General features: G+C 41.5%; 1 protein-coding gene and 1 long non-coding RNA gene across 4 annotated transcripts in view; one reads left to right on the forward strand and one right to left on the reverse strand.

Moving 5' to 3' along the window:
- The window catches only part of EP300 (E1A binding protein p300), an 80,204-nt gene extending 59,260 nt beyond the window's left edge, over positions 1-20,944 (reverse strand). The window contains exons 1-2 of one of the 2 annotated variants that reach the window (XM_038550446.1): positions 20,286-20,944; positions 696-1,333 (exon numbers count right to left, since the gene is read on the reverse strand). In XM_038550446.1, coding sequence (XP_038406374.1) covers positions 696-1,333; positions 20,286-20,379 — 732 coding nt within the window. In that variant the 5' untranslated portion in view covers positions 20,380-20,944. The remainder of the gene's footprint in view (positions 1-695; positions 1,334-20,285) is intronic. The other variant, XM_038550447.1, reaches the window with a different exon arrangement.
- Positions 20,945-22,173: 1,229 nt separating this feature from the next.
- On the forward strand, positions 22,174-23,479 carry LOC106559373. 2 transcript variants are annotated; one of them, XR_005365559.1, is made up of 3 exons: positions 22,174-22,554; positions 22,946-23,072; positions 23,375-23,479. It is a non-coding gene; the product is annotated as an uncharacterized LOC106559373 (long non-coding RNA). The 2 variants fall into 2 exon arrangements; XR_005365558.1 differs by lacking the exon at positions 22,174-22,554 and having other exon boundaries at positions 22,561-23,072.
- Positions 23,480-23,689: the final 210 nt, after the last annotated feature.

Here is a 23,689-nt window from a genome sequence, read left to right on the forward strand (position 1 = left end):
TCTCTCTCTCTGTGACTATCATAAATAAATAAAAATTAAAAAAAATAACATTTAATAATTTTTTTTTAAGATTTCATTTATTTATTCATGAGAGATACACACAGAGAGAGGCAGAGGGAAAAGCAGGCTCCATGCAGGAAGACCGACGTGGGACTCGATCCCAGAACCCCAGGATCACACCCTGAGCCGAAGGCAGATGCTTAACTGCTGAGCCACCCAGGCATCCCACATTTAATAAGTCTTTTAGAATAAATACCTCTTGAAAACCAGGGACATTCCAAGTAATGGAAATAAGTGATGTCTATCTGAAGATGGTATAAAGCCAGCTAGCTCAAAACCATATTTTTACGAGGATATGAAAACTAAAAATGGGCTTAGAAAAGAGCAAAAAATATTCTAGTATTTGTGAAAATATTCTAATACCTATTCTTTAACATTCTAATACTGAGAGAATAGGAACTAGTATACAATATTACTGAGCTGTAAAATAACAGTTTTATTCAAAATTAATATAAGAGCTTCATAAAATTTGTGACAACACAGACCCTTGGCATATGTTTGAGAAACAGTACACCATATAATAAAATCAAGCATGAATGGTAAAGAATAAACGAGTAACTGACCTCAAGCCCTCCTTCCATCATCGGAACAATCAAAACAAACTGATAGTGCATACAAACCAAAACTGCACTTACCTTAAGAGGCTGAGGGCCTCTCAATCCCGTTTGTCCTCCCATCTGAGGAGAGCCTTGCTGTAGGGGCTCAGTCATTAAACTGCCAGCATTTCCCATGCCTGGGTTTGGGTACTGCATATTAGGTCGCCCCCGGCCTGCTCCAATTGAACCGTTCATGACTTGATTAGGCATCATCCCCTGTCCATTGCCTGCATTCAACATTCCAGGATTCATGCCAGCATTCATCCCTGTGTTCATTCCCATGGCAGGCTGATTTACTGGACTGTTCATCATACCTGCTGCAGATGGCGTAGGACCCTGATTTGGTCCACTAGTGCCCATCCCCATGTTGGGAGAAGTCAAGCCTGCCTGCGCCATTGGGCTTTTAACCATGCTATTTATCAAACCTAATCCAGGACTGTTCTGTTGGGGCTGGCTGGCCATGCCTTGGCCTGGGCCACCAACCCCCATATTGAGGTTAGGGGAACTACCAGACCGTAGCAATTCTGACAGTTGTTTATGTTTAGAGGCTGCATCTTGTACTATGCCAAGACTTGTCTGAAGCTGACTAATATCACCACCATTGGTTAGTCCCAATTCTGTAGAGTTGATTAATTCATCTGGTAAGTCATGCTCCAAATCAAATAGAGAGCCAAAATCTAAAAGGAAAGAGAAAAGATAAAGGTTAAAGTTGACAGAATCAAAATTATAAATTGCTCTATGCTTTGTTCTGGATAAGCATTAAATATTTTCTTTTTCTTTCTTTTTTTTTTTTTTTTTTAAGATTTTATTTATTTATTCATGAGAGACACACAGAGACAGGCAGAGACACAGGCAGAGGGAGAAGCAGGCTCCCTGCAGGGAGCCCGATGTGGGATTCAATCCCGGTACTCCAAGATCATGCCCTGGGCCAAAGGCAGGTGCTAAACCACTGAGCCACCCCGGGATCCCCAGCATTAAATATTTTCAAACCTCACTCCATGGGATACTATTTGTACTGCAGTCTTTCATATTATACTAAAAAAAATGTTACATATGTATTTAAAAATTAGAGAATATTTGATCATGTCAACAAGTTTAAACACTTATGAACTGTACCTAAAACCAAAGGAAAAAGGATTAAATGTTAGCACAACACCCATTATGAGTTGCTGAGTTTGTACCCATGATCATGAAAAAGATAAAAAAATTTTTAATATTCCAGAATTCCTTATAAGAGGTTAAAATAACTTATCTATACACAAACTAAATTCAGAATGAAATAAAATATTTGAAATACAATACTAAAGACAACTGATGGTTTCTTGATCTTTTGGCTAAAATCAAGTGAAGACAATGGATACAAAAGATCCACCATTTGCAAAACATTCACTGTGAGCTTCATGAAGACAGGTTCTATCTGCTGTTCTTTACCAAGTGCCTATTACAGTGCCTGCCACAAAACAAGTCCTTGATCTGAGTGAATTCCCTTTCACCTGACCTCAGCCTGCAAGATTAGTTTTCCTTAATCAAAATCTTGCTGTAATAGGATACAAAACCATGCCTCTAGCTCCTTCAACAACATACAAATCACCCTGACCCCACAAAAAAAGAATATGCAAATTATGGATTAATTCAGAGTTTCTCAATCTTGGCATTACTGAATATTTTGGGCTGGATATTCTTTGTTGTGGGGGAAGAGGAGATTGTCCTATACATTGTAAGATATGCAGCAGATCCTTGGTCTCTCTCAATGCCAGTGGTACCCCTACCCCATTTGTGACAATAATGTCTCCAAAAATTACCAAATGTCCACCGGAAGGAAAGAATTGTCCCTGGTTGATCTGTGGAATTAACAGTATTAACTCATTATACAGAATGAGGTGTTTTGAGGTTTTGTTTTGTTTTTTTTCCTTTTAATTCCCCAAGTAGCTTTCACATTAACAAAGCCTAATTGGGTATTTAATAATTAGATATACGTGGCTCTACAACTGATTATACTATTAAAAGACAGACCATTCCTTGAAGACAAGATACCACTTAGTAATGATCTACTTGGTCCAATTAGTGTTGGTTCCTAAGCACAATTCTTCCCATATGTGCCCTTCCTATTTTAAGAGGATTCTATAATGGCACTGAAATTATCTGTGTATCTGTCTCTCTCTCCTCCTTCCTGCTATCTCTTACTTCCACCACCCCTTAATGCCACCTCTGCATACAGACTGTAGCTTTTTGTGAAGGACAAGTCTCACCACTTATACACCAACTCCCTGCCTAATGTCCAACACACTTAAGCATCTGGTCATATTATAATTGCTCTCAATCACATCCCAGGATCACAGGGCATGATTCAAAGTCCAGACTTTTATAGTTTTATTATTTCCTTTTGAAAAATCATTTTGTGCTCTTCCACTATAAAACGTACCTTAGTTGTTTTGGAATACAAATAAAGTTTTATTTTTTTAAAGATTATATTTATTTATTCATGAGAGACAGAGAGAGAGGCAGAGACACAGGCAGAGGGAGAAGCAGGCTCCATGCAGAGAGCCTGACGTGGGACTCGATCCAGGGTCTCCAGGATCACGCCCTGGGCTGCAGGCGGCGCTAAACCGCTGCACCACCGGGGCTGCCCTCATTTAGAAATTTTAAAAAGTGCACATAAGTGATGAGAGGAAATCACAAAAGAAAAAGTAACACTACATTTTAAAACTTTTTTTTTTTACATTTTAAAACTTAAATAAAGAATAGAGATATAAATTAATGAGTTAACTAGCCAAGTTATTTCTTTTTTAAGATTTTATTTATTTATTCATGGGAGACACGGAGAGAGAGGCAGAGACACAGGCAGAGGGAGAAGCAGGCTCCATGCAGGGAGCCTGACATGGGACTCGATCCCGGGTTTCCAGGATCACACCCTGGGCCATAGGCGGCGCTAAACCGCTGTGCCACCGGGGCTGCCCTAGCCAAGTTACTATGTCAGAAAAAGAACAGCAGCAAGATAACCAAAGATAAAAGAATTATCAACAAAAGAGAAAAGGAGAGATGCAACTGAGAGGGTACCAACAAAACCAGAAAACGCTGGTTCTTTGAAGAAGAGAAATAAATTTCTGGGAAAGTTAAGGAAAAAAGAAAAAACAGAAAGCAATACAGCTCATAACTTTACACAAAAAATTGAAGAGACAAAAATGGGTATGTTCCTGAAAAAATATTCACCAAACCTTAATCAAAAAGAAATTCTGCGGCAGCCCTGGTGGTGCAGCAGTTTAGCGCCGCCTGCAGCCCAGGGCATGATCCTGGAGACCCAGGATCGAATCCCACATCAGGCTCCCTGCGTGGAGCCTGCTTCTCCCTCTGCCTGTGTCTCTGCCTCTCTCTCTCTCTGTGTCTCTATGAATGAATAAATAAAATCTAAAAAAAAAAAAAAATTCTGTAGGATAAATGTCCCAGTTTCTGAAACAAATCAATGACATGAAGGAAAAATGTAAGGGAATGTGAGGAGTTCTTATTACAGATCCAACAACTAGGTATGTCCTGTTTGGATCCTGCAAACCAACTATAAAAAACAAACAAACACACACACACACATTTTTAAGAAGAGAATCAGGGAGGGGCACCTGGCTCAGTTGAGCATCCTACTCTTGGTTTCACCTCAGGTCACGATCTCAGGGTTGTGCAATCGAGCTCCTCATTGGGCTCTGTGCTCAGCAAGGAAGTCGGCTTAAGATTCTTTGTCCCTCCCTCTCCTTCTGCCCTTCGCAGTGACACTCTCTCAAATAAATAATAAAGTCTTAAAAAGAAAAAGAATTAGGAAAATAAAGCATGACTGAGTGGTGGGTAATATTAAATTACCAATTTTGATGGGTGTGGTAACAGCATAGTTACTATGTTAAAACAAATCCTTTTAACTAAGAGATACATATTAAGGCATTTCTGGTGAAATGACTTGTCTGGGATTTGCTATAAAACACCCCAGCAAAAAAAGAAAGGAGGGAGCATGTATGTGCGTACAAAAATAACTTGAAGTAACACACACGGGAATTCCTTTATACTATTCTATTAAATTGAAACTTCCCATTTAAATAAGTTTAAAAGAAGGAGACATAGAAAGCTTGAATTATCCTGTTACTATTAAGGGAATAGTCTGGAGGTGCCTGGGTGGTGCAATCAGTTAAGAATCTGATTCTTGGTTTTGGCTCAGGTCATGATCTCAGGGTCATTAAGATTGAGTCCTGCATCAGGCTCCTCCTGCTCAGGGAAGTCTGCTTGGGATTCTCCCTCCTTCTCCCCCTGCCCCTCCCCTAGTTCACATGCCCACATGCAAGAGCACTCTGAAAGTAAGAAAAGAAAGAGTCTATTTTAATCACTGGCTAATCTTCCCATAAGGAAAATACCAGATATAAATGTTTTTACAGGGATGTCCTACCGAACTTTAAAGTAAGACAATTCAACCTCAAACACTTCTAGAAAATAGAATATTCTAAAAAATCACACGGCCAGTACAAGAAAAGAAAATCATGAACATAAGCAAAAACTCAACCCCCTCAAACAAAAACAAATCCCTAGCAAATCAAATTCATCAGCGTCTTTAAAAAGTACTGTAATGGGAATAGATAGATAGATAGAAATGTGATGGGACGCCTAGGTCGCTCAGCAGTTGAGCATCCGCCTTTAGCTCAGAATGTGATCCCACAGTTCTGGGATCGAGTCCCGCATCAGGCTCCTGCATGGAGCTTACTTCTCTTCCCTCTGCCTGTGTCTCCCTCTCTCTGTGTGTCTCTCATAAATAAATAAGAGAAAAAAAAACAAAAAACAAAAAACTACAGCCATCAAAAAAGTGATGGGAACTTCCTTAAATTGATAAAAAGGTTCCTTCCAAAACCTAAAAACTGACAGCAAATATGCATTAATGGACCAACATCAAAAGTCTCTTTAGCATAAGAACAAGATAAATATACCCATGACAAACATTTCTAATTCAACACTGTACTGGAACATCTAGCCAAAGCAATAAATACAAGAAAAATTACACATTCAGTGCAATGCCAATCAAAATCCTAACAGTTTTTCAGAGAACCAGACAAAAGAACTCTCATGTACACACAGAAGAGGCTAGTTTCTCCCTCTGTATAATAGGAAAGTACCTACTTCATAGATTATTTATAAGGATTAAATAAGTTAATATACTTATTTAGAATAGTGCCTGACACATATTAAACACCATGAAAATGTTTCATCTATTATTATTCAATGGAATCATTACCTAATTGGCAGACAAAACAATCTTATAATGAGAATGAACTTTTATCAGGCACTTTCAATGTGTCAGGCATTGTTCTTGGCACTTCAATAATTGTATCATTCCCACTAATCTTCTCAACAATATCAAAAGTAGGTAAGAGTGACACAGAATTCACTGAGCAGAAATCCACTTCAGTAATACGGAAGTCTTACTTGGGGCACAAGAATCTCAAGGGTTTTTTTTAATATTTATTTATCTATTTATGATAGACACAGAAAGAGAGAGAGAGAGGCAGAGACAAAGGAGGAGGGAGAAGCAGGCTCCATGCCGGGAGCCCGACGTGGGACTCGATCCTGGGACTCCAGGATCGCGCCCTGGGCCAAAGGCAGGCGCCAAACCGCTGAGCCACCCAGGGATCCCCCGAATCTCAAGGATTTTAATTTAACCTGTACTATAGCCAAATCTACTGCATTTGATTGCTGTTTCAGGTTTATGCAAAAACAGTTCACATCACATTACAAAGTTAAGCTCCACTGTGAAGACAAACAGGAGGATTTACACTGGTAGACCCTGAAGATAAAAGTTTAGGATTTTTCTTTTTTTAATGGCAATTCTGTACTTTTAAAAAGATTTTATTTTTTTATTCACGAGAGACCGAGAGAGAGGCAGAGACATAGGCAGAGGAAGAACCAGGCTCCCTGCGGGGAGCCTGATGTGAGACTCCATCCCAGCACCCCAGGATCAAAACCCAAGCCAAAAGCAGGATGCTCAACCACTGAGCCACCCAGGCGTCCCAATCCTGTACTTCCAATAGACCTAAATTGTAGTTACTACTACTCAGGTTTCAACTCAAAGATTGATCCTGTTTCCTAAGATGACTCTCAACCTCATTTATGCACTTCCTTTCTTCATCTTTTGTTATAACTAAACATCTGTGTACATCTTACTTCATTACCAAATTATAAATATCTGAAGGATAAAGGTTATTTCACTTTATTTATTTATAAATGAGAGAGAGAGAGAGCAGGTGCGAGCACGTGTAGAGTCAAAAGAATCTCAAGCAGACTCCCCACTCAACAAGGAAGCTGGTCATGGGGCTCTACTGCACAGCCCAGAGAGCATGAGCTGAGCCAAAATCAAGAGTTGGATGCTTAACCAACTGAGCCACCCAGGCACCCCAAGGGTTGCATTTAATAAATATTTACATTTCTCACAAGATCTAACATATGCTCACAGAATTAAATGTATCCAGCAATTCTAAAATTGAATATTGTAATTATATCTTATTTGGCATTTATAACTTAATAAAAGTTCTCTTACCTCTACTTAAAACACTTTCAACAGCTATGCTGATTAAATTTGAGAGACTGTAAAAGTCATATATACTTTGATCAAACACTCTTATTTCATCTAATATCATGAACAGTCATTATTACTCCTAAGCTACTTTGCACCTCAAAGCTCTGGATGTATATGATTCCTAAATGCCATCAGCTATCATTGTTATCTATAACTTGGCACTGCTCAGGGAGTCCAAATATCTGGATTTAAACCCAATTCTATAAGCTGACCTCATTTAGCAACTGTGAGCTAAAGTCACCTCTTCCACCAAAAAAGACAGTAAAACTCTGTCTACCCTCTTCATGGAGTTTTGTTGTTCTCTTTTTAGGGCTAGAAGAGTGTCTACTGAGAAAGGGAAATTCACACAGAAGATGATTCTGGTGTCCCTGGCTGAGAATCTGAACACCTGATGAGAAATTTCAGAACCTCCTATCCAGAAGGAGGGGCCAGGATAATGTCCAGGGTGAGTCCTTACCCACAACTTTGTCAAAACAACAAATGGAACCCATGGTCTAAAACTAGTAGAAAAGCAAGTCCCAAACTAAAAGCAATATGTATTGAAAATGCAAAGGAAAAACATAATTTTTTAAAAAGATGTGTTCGTTGGTTTGTTTATTTATTTATTTATTATAGACACATGGGGGGGGGGGCACGCAGAGACACAGGCAGAGGGAGAAGCAGCAGGCTCCATGCAGGGAGCCTGATGTGGGACTCGATCCCAGGACTCCAGGATCACACCCTGGGCAGAAGGCAGGCGCAAAATCACTGAGCCACCCAGGGAAAAACAGAATTTAAAAATTTATTATCACGGGGATCCCTGGGTGGCTCAGCAGTTGGCGCCTGCCTTTGGCCTAGGGCGCGATCCTGGAGTCCTGGGATCAAGTCCCGCATCGCATCGGGCTCCCGGCATGGAGCCTGCTTCTCCCTCTGCCTGTGTCTCTGTCTCTCTATCATAAATAAATAAATAAATAAATAAATAAATAAATAAATAAATAAATAAATAAATAAATAAAATCTTTAAAATAAATAAATAAAAAATAAAAATTTAATATCACAATTTAGGAAATCCTACTGAATGGTGGGTTTTAGTACTGACCAGCCTCAATTTCATGCTTGTTACTAATAAGCTCTTCAAGTTCTTCCTTATTCTTCAAGGAAAGGGAGAAAAATGAAGGTTCAAATAAATCATCTTCTCAGGCCCCCATGTGAACTTGCCCTTCATAGGGATTAGTTCAGATCAGCTGAATAAAATTGAATGTTCAGCAAACATGAGAAACCTAGAAGGTCCCTTAACCTAAGGGTTTGGAATTTTTATTCTAAAGAGATAATTGATCTACTTAAGAATTTTAAGCAAAAATATGGTATGAACAAATTTGTATTTATCAGAGCCCACTCGAGTAAACAAGATGAAGAATGAATTGGACAGGGATTCCTGGGTGGCGCAGCGGTTTGGCGCCTGCCTTTGGCCCAGGGCACAATCCTGGAGACCCGGGATCGAATCCCACGTCGGGCTCCCGGTGCATGGAGCCTGCTTCTCCCTCTGCCTGTGTCTCTGCCTCTCTCTCTCTCTCTGTGTGACTATCATAAATAAATAAAAATTAAAAAAAAAAAAAAAAAAGAATGAATTGGACAGATAAGTCTGGAGTCAGAGACTGGTCAGGAGGCTGCTGCTGGAGAAGTAACAAAAACTAGCAGTTAATCCTGGAGCAGAAGTACTAAATGGGCAGAGGCATCAAAGATGCCAATCAAAAAGAACTCTTTCTGACTGACTATAGGTAGGAGGTTAAGAAAAAAGACATGGATGAGTCCTAAGTTCCTGGGTTGGACAGCCTAAGAGTAGATAGGGGCTCTGTTATACAGATGAACAATCCAGAGAAAAACATTGTGATGTAAGAAAAATGTGGAGCTTACGTCACCACCAGACATTAAGGGGACCATCATATATACAGGTATTTAAGGGACAATAATTTTAACCATCAAACAATGTTAAAACCCAACATTCCCCAGCCCATCCACCAGAAATACTATCTTGGAAACCAGGTTCCAAGAAGGAAATGTTAGTGGTGTCCCATGCTCTAGAGAGAATTTACTAAATGGAGATACTAGGAGATATTTACTAATCTAGGTAAGAGCAGTTCAGTGGAGTTATAAAGAGCAAATACCACCCTGCAGTGGATGGAGAAGTAGGAGGTAGAAAGGAAATGACAACAAGTAACTTTTTAAGATATTAAAGTAAGCTCCTAAATAGTTGCTTAATTGCACCCTTTATGATTAGAAATTTATAAATCTGAAATTTATTTCATTACCTTTTACACCATCCTATGGCAAATATTACCAAAGAGTATCACAAACTGTTGAATGAACTCACATACTATATCCAATAAGACATTTTCTGCTTGCTTTCAAAAAATTATCAAGACCAATCAATAACAGCAGACTATATCTTCCAAATAGTTCCTTGACAAGTTCCCAAATACCTTTAATGATGCTCAACTACAAAGTAACTTTGAGTAAAATGTTTCTTCACCTGAGTGTACATTCAATCCAAACACGGTGATACAAATGTGACAGGCCAGATTCAAATGTGATTTGCAAAGTTTAGAATATATGATGGACCAGGTATTAGAAATGCGACAATCTAAACAAAAACAAATTCGGATTGAATATATGGGAAACTAGTGTTGAGTCAAAACATCCTTTCATTATTACATACTGATTTTGTAAGTCACCCTTGGTATTTTCTATATTGCTATTATGGAGTCAGCCATATTACCTCCTGCAAAATGAGTATTCACACCACTTAGCCTTTCCAAAAATCAAGATCAAGATGATTTCACAATATATGAGAAATAAGATAAACACTACCACCATGAAATATATAAATGAAGCATAACCTTCAAAATTAGAATTCTTAACAATACAATCCCACACTGCACTGTAAGCATAAATAAGAGGCTTTTTTTTTTCAAGTTACTAATTAGGATGTGAAACTTGAAATAATTTTGGATCAAAATCTAATTCTACTGAACAGCACCTCTTCCCACTTTTACATTTTCCCCCCATTTAGAAAGCCCAAACATTATTTGTTGGAGAAACAGGCTTTTTGTGCTTCAGGCAAACTGAAGTTAAATAAAAGATCAGTTTTGCTCTTAAACTGCACATAAGCAAAGTACCCATGCTAATATCCATACTGTCCCAAAACCAGTCAATTCTTGAGTATCCACTTAGAAGATAAAATTCACCCACTGATTCATTTAGTTTTCTCTATGACATTAAAATGCTTTAAAAAATTCCAGATCTCAAAACCTTTCTTTCCTTTAATCCAGTGGTGAGGCCAGAGGGCAAGTAGGAGCAGGACAGATGGAGTAGAGGGAAAGAGTATATAGTATGTGAACAACCTAAAGCTCAGCCAGTTCAGCACTAAAAGAATTCAAAGTAGGGAGAGCAAAGTGAGCGAAGAGGTGGACAGAGATCAGAATGCTAGAGCCTCTATTCCAGGTGAGAGATTGAAGATTTTAAAAAATAAGGATGGAAATGAAAGCCAAATCTACATAACTTCAATAAATCTAGTAACAGTCTGGCTAGACATTGACAATGTAACAAAGATCTCTCCTTATTGGTTTAGGGCACTACTACATCATTAACTCAGCTGTTTGGGGCCCTTAAAAAGCATGACATTTTAAAACATTGTAGTATTTAAAATGAGGCAAATTTGCAAACCTCAAGAATTAGGCTGAAACACACACACACACACAGAAAAAAAGAAAAAAAAGAATTAGGTTGAAACAAGATATCTAATGTTACTTCATTCAGTGCTTTATTTAAAAACAGTAGGGATCCCTGGGTGGCGCAGCAGTTTGGCGCCTGCCTTTGGCCCAGGGCGCGATCCTGGAGACCCGGGATCGAGTCCCACGTCGGGCTCCCGGTGCATGGAGCCTGCTTCTCCCTCTGCCTGTGTTTCTGCCTCTCTCTCTCTTTCTCTTTCTGTGACTATCATAAATAAATTTTTTAAAAAAATTAAAAAAAAAAAAAAACAGTATTTTGAGGGTGCCTGGGTGGCTCAGTCAGTTAAGCATCTGCCTTTGGCTCAGGTCATGATCCTGGGATCAAGCCCTGCATAGATCGAATTTGGATTGAATATATGGGAAACTAGTGTTGAGTCAAAACATCCTTTCATTATTACATACTGATTTTGTATGTGTTTATCCATGCTCAGCAAGGAGTCTGCTTGCTTCTCCCTCTCCCTCTGCCCCTTCCCCTTTGCTCATTCTAACAAATCTTTTTTTTTTTTTTTAATAGTATTTTGATACTCTGTAGATGAAGCAGAACTAATCTAATCACATACAACCCACCTATTAGGGAAAGAAAGGTGCACAAACTACTTTTGAAAGACTAAGAAAATTAAATGAAATACCCATGCTGGAAAAACAGGTAAGATTTCTAATCCTTTTCAAGACAAGTGGAAACAATCTTTTGAGTTATATACAAATTTGGACTGAAGATGATTATCAATATTAGGCCATACAGGATCACATAGCTATGCATGTTAGCAGCAAGTGTTGAATTTTGAAATCCAATGGAGGCAAAGGGCAGAAGTACATGCAAATTTCAAAATATGCATTGTTAACATTGTCCTGCAACCATGACATCAAAAGGTATACCTATACCTTGGCAAGTGACTGACTTCAAGTTGACTCAACCCCAACACATTTAAGTTAGATCTCAAAATTGAAACAGAGACAAAGTGCTCTAATTGATCCCAAATGTGTGACCTCGGGCCCACTTTTAGAAGTTTTATACTATCTGCTTTGCTCTTCATCAATTTATAAATATAGTGACACTTCTTGGCATGAAATTAACTAAAGGTGAGGACACTATTATTTATTAAAATCCCACCTCAAAAATCAACTCAAAAAAAAAAAAATCAACTCAATGACATGTTCATATTAAACCTAAATGGCATGTTAATTAAACTATTGCTGATCATTTCTTGATTTTGAGTAGTGGTAACATCTTGGGAGCTTTGCGGTGAGGCTAAGATTTGTTTGCCTGACTGGGGTTTTGTTCTGAGGTAATGAAATGCCTATAGGGGATCCTATATGATAGAGCTATCATACCATCTCTACAAAAAACAAACAAAAAATTCCTAAAGATTGCATATCTGTAATGAAAAAGGAGTGTGTGAATGTTTCTGAGTTACCTGCTGTATCCTCTACATTTAGGCCAACTGATAAACAAAACTTGGACCTTAAAAAAATAACAACTCACATCAATAATTAATCTAACAAAAATTTCCAAGGCAAATGGAAGTGCACTTCAAAAGATGAATGACATACCCCTAGTCTTCCCTGCCATTAGGTGTTCTTGATACTGATCCTGTACCGTGTCACCAAAATTTGTCTTTCTTTCCCTTTTCCCTGACCATGTCATTCTCTGTTCATAAAATTTTTATCCTGATGGTAAATGTTAAACTCCTTACATTTCTGTCTGCAGACATGTTACCATAGTCTGCATTCCAGTCATATTAGAACCACCTGCATTTGTTCCACCTAAAACAGAAATACTCTTCCAACTTTCTCTACTTCTTTTTTTTTTTTTTAAGATTTTATTTATTTATTTATTCATGAAAGACTGAGAGACAGAGAGCGCCAGAGACAAAGGCAGAGGGAGAAGCAGGCTCCATGCACCGGTAGCCTGATGTGGGATTCGATCCCGGGTCTCCAGGATCGCGCCCTGGGCCAAAGGCAGGCGCCAAACCGCTGCGCCACCCAGGGATCCCACTTTCTCTACTTCTAAGTTATCTTAAAAGTTCTCCTACCTCTGTTCAAATACATTTTCTCTCTGACGTTTTTCCCTTAGTTCTCCAAATCCACCCTGTCAGAAACAATCCCTATTCTCTATCTTTATCACAACTTTTTAAAACATTTTTCAGTGTATAACTCATTGGGAAATTGTGTGGACCTGTATACCAACCCCACCAGATAGATCCTAAATGCTTTGAGAGCAAAAAGTGCAACCTTGATTCATTTTTACATGTTCAAGTGTCTAATAAAACTTGGCGAGTAGTCGATGGTTGCTGGCTGAAATGTGAGAAAAGATACACCCAATGAAAGCAGTGACTACTCAACTCAGGAGAATCACACTTCAAAATGTTCAAAATTTAACTCTTCACAACCCTTCCCCACCACATCCATACACAATTACTTCATTTCCTATGTTTGCTATCTTAGTAAATGGCAACTTTACCAATCCAGCTGCCCAAACTTGAAACTTGGGAATTATCCTTGGTCCCTCTATCACAATATCCTATGTGTAATTAATCACCCACTTTCCTCACATCTTTTCACTGCTTTCCATCTACTAATTCAGGCCACCCTCATCACAGCTGGAATCCTAAAACAGCCATCTCTCTGGTCTCCATTTCATATTGTTCCCTATTCCTTTCCAAAGCATTCCACACTTTAGGCAAGCATCAAGGTACAATTTTATGCCCCATTCATTTAAAAGAGCTAAAATTGAAAGTCTAAATTCCAATAAGTATTATAAGCCAAGCATAACTGGCTCTTACTTCTATAGCCCTGTCTCTTGCTTCTATAGCCCTGTCTCTTGCTATCCCCCCATCCAGATGGATATTAACAGGTTCCCTAGCAGGCTACACTCTTGTCCCCAGCCTGGGCTCACTCTTACTAACCCTATATTCTATCCTTCAGATCTCAAGATCAGACACCAATTCCTCAGAGACAGCTGCGAAAGAAACAGTCGTTACAGGTCCTCATTTCTCCCAATATACACAGTACTTCCCCAAAATAATGTTGGTCACATCAGTCTCAAATGTCGCTCTGATCTCTGTATCTATACACTATGGGAAGGAAGGGTCCATCTCCGTCTCGACTACCAGAGTATTCCCTGCACTGAGGATAAATGCCAAGTATACAGAAAATGTTAGTCCAGTACAGATGAATGCCAGCTTGTCAACTCTTCTAAGCCAGTATTTTTCAAATTGTGGGTCACAAGCCAATAATGGGTCATGAAATCAATAGTGGGTCAAAACAAGCACTTAAAAAAAAAGAAAATGTAATAGAAAACATCAGTATAGGGCAGCCCAGGTGGCTCAGTGGTTTAGTGCTGCCTGCAGCCCAAGGCCTGATCCTGGAGACCTGGGATGGAGTCCCACATTGGGCTCCCTGCATGGAGCCTGCTTCTCCCTCTGCCTGGGTCTCTGCCTCTCTCTCTAATAAATAAATAAAATCTTAAAAAAAAAAATCCGTATATTACAGGTAGTAAGGGTAAGTAGTTTGTCCACTGGCTGAGGCAGGGTGTCTAGTTCTCCACGTAAAATGTTGTTTTCATTGGGTATGGTTAAAAAAATTTTTTTTAAGTAAAAAAATTTTTTTAATAAAATAAAGAAAATTTTTTGAAAACCACTGCACTGCTCCTTTTCTTCTGCCTCTTCCTTTTTAAGAAAGTCGTCTTTTAAGACCCAGATAAGCAAACAGAAAATAGAAAAAAAATAGTGCTCACACAGTTCTTTAGTAAAAAGCCATTCTTAACTTGAGCATTTCCAGTAAGAACAATCTGCTGATTTCTCATTATGCTTTAAATACTTGATTTCCATTTTAATTACTTTCATATACAAGACACCCTATATGACAGTACATATAGTACTTCTACTTTTATTTTAATCTCTGCTACCACATTCTTACACTCTTCAGAAACTTAATCTTTGAGTAGATTTATTGGCTAACTGCACCATAAGCTTTACTTCTAAGACAACTACTCTCTGAATTTCATGAACTGGGCTTTCTCTTTATCCAGTCTATCTGTAAATCCATTAAAAAATCTACCACTGGCTTGTGTTGCTATATATTTACTCAGTAAGGTTAAAAACCGTCAACACAATGAGTGCATGCTACACTGCAGCACGCACTCTCCTAAGCATTTGATAAAAAGACTTTTCATTTATTCCTCACCACAGTCCTGGAAGGTGGGTGCTACAGGTAAGGAAGCTGAGAAAAAGAGGTTAATTGGTCCAAGATACATAGTTAATAAAGGCACAACTGGGATTGAACTCTAAAGTAGTCTCTCCAAAAACCCTTTTTCTTAACCGCTCACTTTTTTTCCGGAGTTTTAGTTTTCCTTTCTCTCTCAACTGTATTACTCCTAATTGCCTTTTGACACATTTATAAAATAACATCTGTATCTAAAAACAAAGGATATCTAAACTGTTCAGAAGAAGCTTAATACCTTAATATTCATTCTCTTAAACCTGTGAGAACTGAGCAATAAAAAATTTCAGAAAACTAACATCCCTCACATGAAAAAACTTATCTGCAAAATTCAATGTTAAACATTTTTATACCTGGTATAATTTAAGTTTTAACTTGCCTATTAATCTCTCTCCTGTTTGCCAAACTAAAAAATTCAACTTCAGAAATTCTCAAAGAAGAAACCCTAAGACGATAAAATACACACAAAACAGGCATGTCTTATTTTTCTATTAATTGTTGGGTGTCATGAATTGGCAGAACGGCTCCTAAAACTGTTTCTGTAAATACACCAGGAAGAGGTATTTTACACTCCCACTTGTATCTGCAACATTCTTCCTACTCCTTTTTTTTTCCCCTTTCCTATTTACCACTTAATGTCCCTACAAACTCCACTAGGCACTTATTTTCAACTTCTTGTTTCAATTTATCTCGCTTTTTATAGAATAGACTAAGGAGAAGGTGGAAAAGCAAAGTAAAACAGAAAATAATGCCAAAAGGCAACCAAAAGCAGAAACCGTTTCCTCTCTCTCCATTATACATTCACTGGACATGCCAATGCATTTCTTACGTCTGTGACAGACGAATTTCTGCTGGAAAAAGGCACCCATATTGTATGTAATATGTACAAGATTTACAACTTGGGCAGCCTGGGTGGCTCAGTGGTTTAGTGCCGCCTTCCGCCCAGGGCATGATCCTGGAGACCCGGGATAGAGTCCCATGTAGGGCTCCCTGCATGGAGCCTGCTTCTCCCACTGCCTGTGTCTCTGCCTCTCTGTGTCTCTCATGAATAAATAAAACTTAAAAAAAAAAAAAAAAAAAGATTTACAACGTAACAAGTTGCTTAAAAAAAAAAAGCCACTTTAACTATCAACCACAGATAACCTTCTTGAAGCCCTATAAATGAACTCACAAAGCCTCGAGAATAAGCAATTGCCAGTGTTCAAGGCACTTAATAAAATGTTTTGCAACATAACACTGAGGTCAGCAATACCTCACTGGACCAAGGAGCCGTAACTGAAAAACTCCAGAAGCAGAATTCTAATGTAAACATACATGCCTTAAAAATAAAATTAAAACACAGTATCACAGGTTTAAGAGCTGAAAAAGAGGGCAGCCCGGGTGGCCGGGTGGCTCAGCAGTTTGGTGCCTGCCTTCAGCCCAGGGCGTGATCCTGGAGACCTGGATGGAGTCCCACGTTGGGCTCCCTGCATGGAGCCTGCTTCTCCCTCTGCCTGTGTCTCTGCCTCTCTGTCTCTCATAAATAAATAAATAAAATCTTAAAAAAAAAAAACAAAGCTAAAAAGAAATGGCCTCCACCAAACTCATTCATTCTGGTTAGGATAATAAACCATTAATCCACAATAGTGTCTTGAGAAAGTATAACTGACATAAAAAAAAAAATCCTTGCCACTTTTCAATTATGTATATTAATCTAGTGGTCAAAAGGATATATTTTATATCCTACCTGCCCTGTACCTCTGAAATGAAAAAGAAGCATAAAATCTAAGCCAATTCTGACACTAGTACATAGTAGGACTACAAAACTGATAGCGAGACCAGAAAGATCTTTACTTAGTATGCCAGAACCTAATGCTGTCACCCATCTTTCCAGAGCCTGTTCTCAGTGTACACAGCATCAAGTGTTTAAAAACCAGTGACAGAACATTTCCAGTGAACAATGAAAGCAACATATCCTCTATTCTCCTCATCAAGCCCATCACTCAGATTTTTAGAAATAGGATCAAGAAATATTTTCAGGACTTACCTGCTAACTTTCCTGATCAATAATTTTACCAAAATATTTTTGCAAATGGCTTTTATAACTTCTTTTGGTTGAAGAACATAAAGTCATTTGACTTTATCAAATACCAAGTTAAATAAGATTTTCAGTGGAACAAGTACAAATATTCAAACAGGAACATAAAGATGTGAAAGCTAAAAAATAAGCCTCTTCCTCCCCATTCCAACACATAAAACTTGAACTTAATTCAAGTTATTTGAGTCAATCTGGAAATGTTTTAGAAGAATCTTTGACTATCTAATGAGAAGTCATTTTTATTCTGCATCAGTGGCTAACCTTAAAAATTCAGAAGTTGGAATTTAAACACTAATTTGTTTTGTTAACACTTTACTATGTCAACCCAGTTGGCTTCCAGTTTCCTTTTCTATAAAACTGGCATATGCAAATACTCTTGGTAGGTACACTTACACTACTAAAATCGCAAGCCCTAATCATTAAAAAAAAAAAAAAAAAAAAAGTTTTTGATATTTAGAATGTTGGGATCATTTTGACCCAGTTCTAGATAAAATTCATAATCAATTACCTAAAACTTACACTGTTTTATAAAATACCCAGGTTAATAACTCAAAAGTCAAAATGTAGAAAGTTACATGTTTGAAAACTTTAAGTTTTAAAAAGTGAAGTGTGAAGTGTCTCTGTTAAAAGTTCCCTGCAAACTTATACTATACACTGCTGGCTACGAAAAAAGAAAGTCAGATCACCAAACTTGAATTAAGTTCACAATGGGACAGTATTTTCTTTACAACTACCTCCTTCTATTCTCCCCGCAAAAAAACAGACTGAGTAGGTTTAAAAATTGGACACCAAAGAATTCCTGGAGTATAATCTTAATGGGGGCAGGGAGATCAGCTCTCATCACAAAATTTAGAGAAAGGTAACTAATACTAAGATAAACTTTTAGTATTAAAATTGAGCTCATCTCAATATTGAGGATATTTTACTCTAAAAACCCACTTGATACATTTAGGACTCTTATAATTATCCAAAGATATTTCAAGTAGCAAAATAGTTTTTGTGTTCTAGACAGGTGAGACATTACTAAAACGAGTTAAAGTTGCCAAGTACACAGATCAAATATGGAGAAGGCAGGAGAGCACCTGAAGAGAGGTGTCTGAACAGAGCCCAGTCTTGCTTTTAGGCCTTGCAGTACACTCCAAGAATAAGCTACTCAAATCAGGAGTATTCAAAATGAAACACATTAAAGAAGTTTTCTCTACAGCATCTCAAGTCTCCGGTGAACTAAAATGTAAAATCCATTACCACATTTCACAAAAATTAGAGAAACAACACAAAAACCTGCAGGCAGAAATATGTTTAAAGGTGATCTGAAAACCGCTCTGAGTACTTTAAGTGCAAAAGAATATGATACTCGATATGCATTAATAGTTCTGAGGAAGAAAGGCACGTAAGAGAAAAAAAAAATCTGTAAAGACCAAAGAAAGTTCAAGGAATAAGGATAGATCAAAGTTCTTGCACTGCCAATTTTACAATTCTGAAGTAGAAAGGCACAAAACTGCAAAAATCCTCAATCTTTGCAGGTTATCTTAAACTCATGACACATTTTTCTTAAAAAAGCAAAGCATCCAACGCATTTGCCATATCCTTACATTTTCACCCTCCGAAATGCAGCCTACTTAGAAACATGCTTTAGAAGTTCTCTACAAACTCAGAGGATACATTTAACTCCATTATACACTCTCACTGGCAGATGGAGAGATGACGTTGAGTTAAAGAGATGCTCCGTAGTAGAGGGGGAATATCTTGTGGACTGTCAGATGGCCAGCCATTCTTCCTCTTCATTATCCTGACACCTCAAACAACGACGACAGCAAAAGAGAAGGTCGGGGGCCATCAGGAGAGCACCAAACTAATTATAAGAAGGGGATGATGGAGGAAAGTCTCCCTGAATTTCCCTGGACAAAAAGGGCTGGTCCACAACTGAGTGAAGTTAAGAATGGTAGAGCTTTTTTACGCTGAACTATGGACCTCCAAATATGTTTAAAGCACAAAGAGAAAAACACACAAATACAGAACCTAATGCACATTTTAAACTTTTATACGGTTCAACTAATGTATGCAGTTCATGATTGGGACCCTAACCACTCCTAATTTTGATTTCCAAGTACATAACTCCACACCATCGGTTATCTACACACACACACACACGCACACCCCAAGAGAAAGTGACTACAAACTGCAAAGAAAATACCTCTGCTCTCTCTCAACCTAAAACCCGAGTTTCAGACATTTTGGTCTCACACCAAAGAAATGGGAGATGTAAAATGAACTGCGCTCCATATTGATTCTTAAGGCAAATAAAAAAAAAAAAACAAAAAAAACGGGAGGGGGGGGAAGCTAGGAATGGTAGGTAAAATAATTCGAACCAAATTTTGGCTTTGACGTTAAACCTAAGGTCAAACCTGAAGTCGTGGATCACACATACATACAAATAAAATCATGATTTTTTTTTTTTACATTTTCATGCTCAAAGGAAAATCTTGTGCAAAAAAAAAAAAAAAAGAAAACCTTGAAAAGGAAGAGTGGAAAGTAGAGAAAACAGAGTAAGTGCAATAGAGGAGAAAGGATTCGCAATTCCTCATTTCTCAACAACAAAAAAAAATTCAAAGTAAAATTGCATAAAAAGCCCTTACACACAAATGCACTGGCATTTCAAAAATTAAACTGCATGGGAGCAACAATAAAGGCTATTTCCATAGCACCACTCAAGAGCTCTAATTCCAGAACACATCGATATGACATAGTGTTGCAACGAATGTATTAGGAAGCAAAAGAAAATGGTTGGGCTACTGGACGTCTTCGACCAGCTCATTCAAACACCTTTAAAATTAATCAAGAAGCAGAAAACTAACAAGAGAGGAGGGGGGGAAAAAAAAAAGGGAAGAAAAAAAATGGAAGAAGAACGGTGCACCAAGCAAAAAAAAGATCAAGGGGGGATGTGGAAGGCCAGGGCTCCCGGGACTAACCTGTGCCGTCGCTGGCCGACGCCGAGAGGGCCGGAGATGAGAGTTTAGGCCGCTTGGCTGAAGGCGGCCCCGGTTCCACCACATTCTCGGCCATTTTTAATTCTTTCGGAGATACAGGCGAGGAAAACGAGAATCCTCGGGAAATCTCTTCTCCGGCCAGGGCTCCCCGCCCCGCTGCCTGGGGTGGGCTTGGGGGGCTCCGCCGGCCCCCGAGGGGGGTGGGGGAAGTTCCTTTTTCTCTTCGCTGGGTCGCGGTGGCCGAAGAGGGATGCGGACTCGATAGAAAAGGTAGGGGCAAGTGCGAGGGGCCGGGCCTGCGCCCAGGCCCGGAGGAGGGCACAGGAGCACAAACCCGCCGAGCGCGTCCGCTGCGGCGAATTCCCGAGAACTCGCGGCTCTAGAGGCGCAGTCCCCGGCCCGCCGCGGCCGGCCCCTGCCCAGCCGAGGTCTCTCGGAGCTCCGCCGCCGCCATCAGCCTCTTCCTCCTCGGCGCTGTCCTCCTCCTTCTCATCGCCACAAGGAGGCGGGGGCGAAAAGGGGGGAGAGGAGGAGGCGACGAGAGACACTCACCTCCTCCCGGTGCCCCCTCCCGGACCTGCGCCCCCACCCTCCGAGCCCTCCTCCTGCCGCCGCGCTCCGCGCCGCCGCCGCACCGGCCCCTAATGGCCGAAGAGAGCTCGCCCGAGCCGAGAGCCAGGCTGGCGCCGCCGCCTCACATCGCGCGGCGGGCGGCGGAGGCGCGGCGAGGACGCCGGGCGCGGAGCTCGCAGGTCCGGAGGGCCGAGGGGGCCGGGCCGAGCCGAGCAGCGCCGCCCGCCCGCCCGCCCGTCCGCGCCGACGCCAAGCCCACCGAGGAGGGCCCGCTCCGGCGGGCGGCGCAGGCGGCCTCTCCTCGCGCCGCGCTCGCCTCCTTCGTCCTCCTCTCCCGCCGCACGGAAATAACTACGGCCGCCGCTGCGGCCCCCACCCCCGGCGGCCAGGTGCCGGGAGCGCCCGCCCCCCGGGGCTCCGCTCGGGGCCGCCCTCGGCGGCGGGCGAAGGCGCCGCGGGGCGCGGGGTTATGTAATGGTCCCCCCTAGGCGTCGACGCCGGCCCGGCTGCCGGGCCGCGGTGGGGGTGTGTGCGGACGGGAGGGGGCTGGGGTCGCCTCAGCCCGTGCGCCCCGGGCCCCCTGCCACTGTCTCGGCCCCTGCCGCCTCTCTCCGGCCCGGCTCGCCTCCGCACTCCGGCTCCAGCAGTTCGCACTCAGCCCGGCGTCCCGCTTGCCCACTCTCGCCCGCTCCCTCTCGCCCTCTCTCCCCCCCAGCCTAGCACACAAACAAGATGGCGGCTGTTGTTTCTTCCCTCTGCCGAATCCTCCTTACAGGCTAGCGGTAGCAGCGGCGGCCGGAAATGAGCCAAGGGGGGGGTGAAAAAAAGGGGAGGGGTTGGGCCTCCGGAGGGAGGCGGCGAGGGGGCGGGGCCTGGGCCCGAGCCGCTCACACAATGGGGGAAGAGGACCCGGGGGCGGGGCCGGTTCCAATCACGGGATCCGCCCAAGGCCCCAACGCGGTTGGCGCTTCCGCAAACTCCCCCGGCGTCACCCGGTGGCTCCCTTTAAAGGGGAGGACTTGGCGAGGCGGGCGGGCTCGGGGGCAGGCTCGGGATCTATTTTCGGTCGGTGGACACTTGCGGGGGAAGGTCCCTGGGCTGGGTCTCTGCGTGGGGGACCGGTGGGAATCGGGGGTGACGGGGCCCGGAGCTGCGCTGGGGAAGGCGCCGGCTCACGGCGCAGGGGGCCGAAGGCGAGCGCCGTGGGGATGGCCCCGCGTCCCGGGCCATCGGGCGGCCGGTGCTCCGAACCCGGGTTCAATCAACCGGGCGGGGGGGGGGGGGGGGTGCCCCGTCGTCGGCCAGTGTTTCTCGGGCCAGAGACCCAGCGCGTCCTCTCTCCTCCGTCTCTTTCCTAGGAGGGGACAGACAGTTCACGTCCAAAAATCACACGGATTTTAAGTTGTTTCCCTTTTCTGCGAATCTTAAAATTTGTTTTACAATAATAAGCATGTATTATTTTGATAAACAGGAAACAATCACAGTGGTGGGAAGAGCTTTAGGACTAGACCTAAACCCGGCTCTGGCCCACCACGTGTCCACTTGCCCCCACCAGGTCGCTCTCTCACCAAAGCAGACTTGAATTATTTTTCTGAATACATCTGAGACCTGAGGACATTTTATGGTTCTTCTTCTCACCCTCCCCCAGGAGGCTGGCTCAATAAAAGACCCCGTTGAGGTAGTGCCTTAAGGATAATGTACATGCGGGGAAGGACAAAAACCGTAATGTGCTGAAGATAATCTAAGCATGGACAAAAAAGCAAAAATGTAGCTACAGAAGAAAATTCTTGAATATAAATGAAGTGTGTGCAAAACACAGCTTTGCAGAGGAGGGCCTCGCAGCACACTTTCGCATTCCTACACGTTACGGGATTCTGCTGTGCTTGGCCTTGAGTGGATTGCTACTTGGGGAGGTGGCAAGGTTGTTAGTGTCCCCCAAGGAAACCCCCAAACCAGTATCTATGGAGATAGTTAAAAACTTTTTCATATATTTCAAATCTCATGCTCCTTAGCTGGTGTTTACTTATTGTTGAGTTTACTTTGGTGATGTGGTTGTTTGCTCTTCAAAGTGAATGGTGAGGAGAATACGAAGCTAAGAGTGAAGAGAATAATGGAGCCGCTCAGGTTACCAGCAAGGAAGAGTTCTGTCCTGTGATGTTCAGGCCTAATTCACCCCAACTGCAGTAGAAAAAGTAGGTAAGTTGAAAAAGTACTTTAAGGGCATCCCGGGTGGCTCAGTGGTTTAGCGCCGCCTTCAGCCTGGGGCCTCATCCTGGAGTCCCGGGATCGAGTCCCATTGTCCGGACCCCCTGCATGGAGCCGGCTTCTCCCTGTCTGTCTGTCTGTCTCTCTCTCATAAATAAATAAAATCTTTTTAAAAAGTAAGAAAGTACCTTCTTAAAGTTGTTTTGGATGGGTTCAGCATGTAGGACTAAGGTCAAAATGGGCCTTCAGGAATGATTCAGTTATTTCTAATAGTTTATTCACCACATTTGCAGTAAAGAGGACAGAGGAAAGAAATGTGGACAACACCTGAAAGCTTGGCTGATGGTTTCCTTCTGAGAGATTGCTCACCCAACTTTTTGAAGAGTTTCTGACCTTTGGAAAAAGATTTGCCTCCTTTTGCAGAGGATCCAACTTGCATGTGAGCAGCATTCAAACATAACTGGCATGCCTGGCCAAAAGTGCCTTAGGTCTAGGTATAGGAAGCCTGTCCAAGAAGATCTGAGGACCCTCTCCTGAGAAACTTCTGCAAAAAGGAGAATCAGGAGCCATGGACCTGCCCAGAAGGGAAGGCTCCACTGTAAACTGAG

Source organism: Canis lupus, chromosome 10 (assembly GCF_011100685.1).
Source record: "Canis lupus familiaris isolate Mischka breed German Shepherd chromosome 10, alternate assembly UU_Cfam_GSD_1.0, whole genome shotgun sequence".
In the NCBI taxonomy this organism is placed as follows: Eukaryota; Metazoa; Chordata; class Mammalia; order Carnivora; family Canidae; genus Canis; species Canis lupus.